We start from the raw sequence: 6,000 nt of genomic DNA, 5'->3' as shown, positions 1-6,000 counted from the left end.
ATATAATTCAGTGTATCTCCCCCATCCCTTTCCCCCTCCCCTTCGACCAACATCTCTTTCCCAGCCTCCTACACTCTCTGCTTCTATACAACAGGAAGCAAAAGCCTTTACAGAAAGTAGCAATTAACTTTTAAAATTCTTTAAAAATCACATTCCCAGGGATCTAGGAGAGGGAGGGCTTTGGCCACTCCTCAGAGATATTGAGATGATCCTGGAGATGGACGTACATGAACCTATATTAATGGGGACTTTGATGGGGGTGGAATGCTAGGCATACAAGGAAATCCTCTATCGGAAGCAAAATGTCAAAATGGGGGAGCACCAATCGAAGGAAGGGAGGCAAGAAGGAAAAAAGCAAGAAAGATCAACTTGTAACGATTTACAAGATCAATAACTGAATTATGGGGGAGTTCTGTAAAGTACTATCAATTCTCACTCTTTGTGATTGTGCAAATCTATCGATATTTAGCAGTTTCCATACAAAACTCAGGAAAAAGACAAAGCAGCATTTAATTCCAAGGCAACTGAGACCCCCTCCCCAAATTCTCACACACACACACACACACACACACACACACACGTATGTATATACACACATATGCATGTATATATCTACAGACATAGAGATATCTTGCAACACAGACCCTCATTTTCAATTAAGAATGAGGAGACAGGCATCTTTTTGGGGCCAAACGGTTCACCCACTATACAGATAAAGCAGACAAGGCAGCCGCCAAGATGTAATTACACATACCCTCCCTCCCCCCATTCCACTCAACCTATATGCAGGATTTACAAGGTGGCGAAGGCAAGGGGCAATACATAAATGCAGTTTAAATGATGACACAACAGAGAACCTTGTGCATGAAAAAATACAACTTTTTTCCCTTGTTTTTATTTGCATTTTTCCTTTTATTTATTTTTGCTTTAGCAATGCATATTCTGTTCACTCAAAAGGTGCAAGGAAAGGAGGCAGGAATTTAATTTGGCTAATGAAAAAACAAGCAGAGATGAATTTTCTGGTTTCTTGAACAACCCAAACCCAGGACAGCTTAAAAAGATACAGCTGGTAAGACATAGCGCTCTCCACCACATAGCCACCTCCAGGGACCTCTGGCTACTTTGAGAGGAGCTATCTATTAAGAGAAGGGCCTCTTGTGGACTTAAGTAATGGGTTAGAATCATGATAGTTGGATCAAAACAGCTCCAACCGAGAGGGTGGTGAAAAGAAGGCACAGATCATTACGAAGACCAGATTATCCTTTTTTTTTTTTAAATACACTATTATACATAAGCTAAAATTTCTCTCCAAGGTGATAGTTTGTTTGGGGGCATATAATTGCATATGTAAGAGAATCCTAAACTATAAGACAAAACTTAAAATGAGGCTGTTTTCTATCCAAAGCAAAAAGAACAATAAACATTCATTCCTAACTATATGTAGTACAAACATTATAGGAATTTGTGACAAAAGACGATTAAAAAATCATAAAATTATAAAGCTTGTAAACCAATAATCTGAAATACATTTTATTCATGGAAAATATCATCAAAATAGTACCACTATGGACTGAACTGCCTGAGTTTTCATTTCACTTGTGTCTTGAAGTAGAGAAGCTGTTAGCACAATCCACTCAGTTTGAAGTCACAACCACACCACAAGGGAAGTCCTTCCTCTTGGATGGAATTTCATGTTGTGCTATTCAAAACATTTTGTGCTAATCCTTCAAACAGGGAAATGTCAAGGCAAACCTTAAATCATTTGGCACAAAGTTATTTTGGCTGGGGCAGAAATCTGAGTCTCAGATTCAGGATGAATAATGTAACATTTCATCTATCAAGGATTCATTTTGATTGAAGAACCTTCTTTATATCATTAACTTCCATCTACAAAAAAGGGAACCAAATTAATCGTGTGAAACTACAAAGACCCCCTTCCGCAAGAAGGCTTTTAAAAATAAAAATACATACAAATGAAAGTATATATTTTACTATACTCTCTCTATATATACTATATGCTATCTCTATTACGATATATAATAATAATGTATTATAATATATATTTATACTGTTGGGGCAACTAGGCGGCACAGCTCTCAGAGCGCCAGCCCGAAGTCAGGAAGACCTGAGATCAAATCCGACCTTGGACACTTACTAGCTGTGTGACCCTGGGCAATCATTTAACCCTTTTACCCCAGTTTCCTCATCCGTAAAGTCACCCGAGAAGGAAGCGGCAAACCCCTCTATTTATCTTTGCCAAGAAAACCCCGAACGGGGCCACAAAGAGTCAGACACAAGAGAAACAAGTGGACGATAATTTCATGCTAGTAAATACAGTATTATGTACGATAAATTGGCACATCTAATAATATTAATCGTAATAATAACAGGCTTTAAACTTTAAAAAGCACTTTACGAGCGTGTCTTCATTCAATCCTAACAACCCCTCTGGGGGACAGGTGCCACGACTAGGGAACTGAGACAGTGAAGTGACTTGCCGAGGGTCCCACGTCCACTGCGCGGCTGAGGCCAGATTTGACCTTAAGTCTTCCGGACTCCAGGTCCAGGGTTCTAGCCGCTGGGCCACCTAGATAACTCGATTCTGTCATTCTAGCCTCGCAAGAAGTCTGGGATCACTCCCATCTCATAGGTGAGAAAGCCGAGGGAGACGGAAGTTAAGTCACCGTCGCACAGCTCCCATGTGAACTCGTGTCTTCCCAACTCCAGGTGTGGTGCTCAATGTCCTGTGCCATCTCGTATCCTCCGATCCTCCCCCTCAATACTAGTGGTGCCTTCCCTCTGTTGATCATCTCCAATTTATCCTATATATGTCATGTGTAATAGATGTTTCCATACTGTCTTCCCTATTATACCGTAAGCTCACTGAGGGCAGAGACTCTTTCCCCACCTTTCATTGTATCCCCCGGGCCTGGCACACAGAAGACACTATCCTGAGCCCAGGTCTGACGCTCTGCACTATGGCGCCACCTGGTGGCCCCACACAGGATGTACTGCAGCATAAGACCGGACTTGGCCAACTGCCGGTGGCTCCAGAGGGTGTCGGCTCTCCGGACGTTTTGCCCACTAGTTTCCTCTTCATTTTTGGATTATCCTTATTTCTAGCACCTTCCAGAAACCTCATGTAAATAAAAGTTAATGAAGAGTCTGCATCTTGCTCTTAGAATCTCTCAGGTTTTCTGCTAAGCTTATTTTTTATGATTTCTAGAGTTCACCAGGCGAGGGCAGCATAAATGCTCATTCCTGGAGGGGTTGAAAAAAGCCGGCCTAATACAGCGAAGGAAAAAGAACTTTAAGCACGGATGGACATATCCCCGGGGTCCCAAAGACCACTGTAACAGAAACCACCAGGCTATAAGAGGGGTTTCCCAACGTCATACTTTCCAGCAGTGCCTAGAGGAACACCTGAAAGTGACCATTTAAAAAAATTTTTCTTAAGACTAGGTCTCACTATCTGGAAGTGCCATGGTCACTCATGGGCCCAATCCTACTGATTGGCATAGGAGCTTTGAACTACTCCCTATTTCCCAACCAGGCTGGCTCACTTCTCTCCTTAAACAGCCCGGGGCGGGGGGGCTGGGCCCAGACATAGTGTGGACACACAACTGACTTTAAGCCCACTAAAGCTAGGAACCCCCAACCTCAAACAATCCACCAGTCAGGGATTACAGGCTTATGTTTCTGCCACCATACCCCTACACCCTTTACAGAACAGACATTTAAAACGTGGTGCTAGAATGAACTGGAAACGAGGCACTAGAGTTTTGAGGGGCGTTTTGTTGCTTCTTCTAAGTTTCTTCCAAGATTTATTAATATCCAAAGAAGAGAATTCTGTAATCCTGTATTAATCTTAAAAATTAATTGGCATCAGTAAAAGAAGACATTTCCTAGCTTAGAGAGAAAGAACAGATACCTTTTCAAATAAAAAGGCTGGGACTAGTCCAAACGCAAGGAACTTTTGGTCTGAAAGGGACCTGAGAAATCACCTAGTCTGACCCCCTCATTTTACAGACAAGGAAACAGCCTGAAAGAGGTTGAGTGATTTGCTCAAGATCACACAGCAGCAGCTGTAATTAGAACTGGAATCAGCTGGCTCCCAGTTGTTTTTACTTCCCCAAAGACGTTCCTAAAGTCCACCCACAGAAAGTGCCACACACCTGTAATCGAAGACGAATCTTCTTTTCTTCGTCCAATTCAGACAATAATTGCTTAATTTCTCTTCTGCGAATGGAAAAGAAATGGGATTTTAAAAAAGAGTCTGGACTGTTTAAAAGAAATACTGAAACATTTTAAATTGTCCCTCAATATTTTACAAAGAAAGATACATTTTATTTTCCTTGGTTAAGTTTAAATGATATAGCCAAGAGTGACTTCCTACGTATATACCCTTGTGATGTACTTTTGATAACAACGTTTACCAAGTTGCTGTTTAAACATTAATTAAAATAGCATGTTTATTTGGAAAGGTACAAGTCTTTTCACAGCTACATCTTTTCCTCCCATAGATTTTTAATTTAAAAAAAGTTTTATTAACATCACTTAATCCCTTACTGAGTATGTTAAAATATAGGTATTTGTAAAAGTATTATTAGCCTAAGAGTCATTTTCTACTTTGATAAGGGGTCAAAGGACACAAATAGGTGACTTTGGAAAAATAAATCCAACTACCCAAAAGCTCATAAAAATATTCCATCTCATCACCACAAATTAGTAATTAAAATCTGCCTGAGTTTCTACTCCCCTTCAAGTAGTCAAAGACAACAAAAAGATGACAAAATTCAGTCAATGCTGGCATGAATATGGTAAAACCAGGCACGCTATTACACCGCCAACACTTTCCAGAGAGCAACATGAAATTACACAAGCAGAATTACAAAAATGTCCATGATCTATCAGTCATTATCGTAATTTTCACTACTAGGATGATACCTCAATGGCATTAAAATGGGGAGGGGGGAATCCCTATTTATAGCACAAATATTCATAGTAGTACTGTTAGGAAGAGCAGAAAATCATGAATCCATTAACTGGGGAATAGCGGAAGAGATTATGACAAACATTAACAATAATAGACCATTATTGGGCCATAAGAAAAGATGAGTGTGAAGAAGTCAGAGAAATAGAATGATACAGAGCAAAGAGAACAGAACCAAAATAACCTACGTACAACACAAGTCCTATGGACACGAAGACTAAAGCCAGGGAGCTGGAGACAAGGGCAGCTGCCATTCACATTACACATATAGTCAAGGAGGGCTAGCGTGAGTACTCTTCTTTGGTAAGATCAACATATACACATCTATGGGGGCAGGTTTAGCAACCTATAAACAACAGGACTCGGACACACGTGAAATTACTTTTTGTGTGTGTGTCCATGTTTTCATTTTACATGTTTGTTTTTCTTATATTCTGTTTAACACCCTTGTTCATATTTTAGTATCTGTACTCGTCAAGCATGGATGTCTCCTTCTACCCCCATTCACAGACAGTCTGGTAGGTCTTGAAAATGTTGTCAGAGCTTTGGGGTATCCCAAGCCATCAGTCAATTTGGGTTCATGTACCTTATCTGAGCTCTGGCTGATTTGTGACCTCAGGCTTTACTCTCTAGAAAGGAAAAAAAACAAGATTCAAAGCAAACCCTGAAAAGAAGCATTAGGTGCCCCCTGGAACACTCACTTTTGCTGGTCCTTCATCGTTTCAATGATGGTCCTCAACTCTTTCACTTGTGTCCTAAGTTCTTCTACTGCTGCCTGGCCATAGCTCAGCTGCTCACTCTTTGGCTTTCCTTCAATGCCGAACAGAGAAGGGGAGTTTGACCTGTGACTCGTTGTTCCCAAAGATGATGAGTGAAGGGAAGAGGAGGAGGACGAAGACAGCGGTGTCTGTGTGCTGCTCCCAACAGCAGCCATCCCGCCGGGCTTTGGAGGCAAGGAGGCTTTATTGTCGGATACCTAGAGAAACCAAGAAAACAAAGTCCAGTGA

At 41.0% G+C, this 6,000-nt stretch overlaps 1 protein-coding gene across 5 annotated transcripts in view; it reads right to left on the bottom strand.

Moving 5' to 3' along the window:
- Positions 1-861: 861 nt before the first annotated feature.
- SH3KBP1 (SH3 domain containing kinase binding protein 1) overlaps positions 862-6,000 on the bottom strand; it is a 455,989-nt gene continuing 450,850 nt past the window's right edge. For all 5 annotated transcript variants that reach the window (XM_036745610.1, XM_036745608.1, XM_036745609.1 and 2 more), the window contains 3 exons: positions 5,695-5,969; positions 4,176-4,239; positions 862-1,887 (listed from right to left, as the gene is read on the bottom strand). In XM_036745610.1, coding sequence (XP_036601505.1) covers positions 1,846-1,887; positions 4,176-4,239; positions 5,695-5,969 — 381 coding nt within the window. In that variant the 3' untranslated portion in view covers positions 862-1,845. The remainder of the gene's footprint in view (positions 1,888-4,175; positions 4,240-5,694; positions 5,970-6,000) is intronic.

This window comes from Trichosurus vulpecula, chromosome 2 (genome assembly GCF_011100635.1).
Source record: "Trichosurus vulpecula isolate mTriVul1 chromosome 2, mTriVul1.pri, whole genome shotgun sequence".
Classification (NCBI taxonomy): domain Eukaryota; kingdom Metazoa; phylum Chordata; class Mammalia; order Diprotodontia; family Phalangeridae; genus Trichosurus; species Trichosurus vulpecula.
This window is presented reverse-complemented; position numbering and strand designations above follow the sequence as displayed.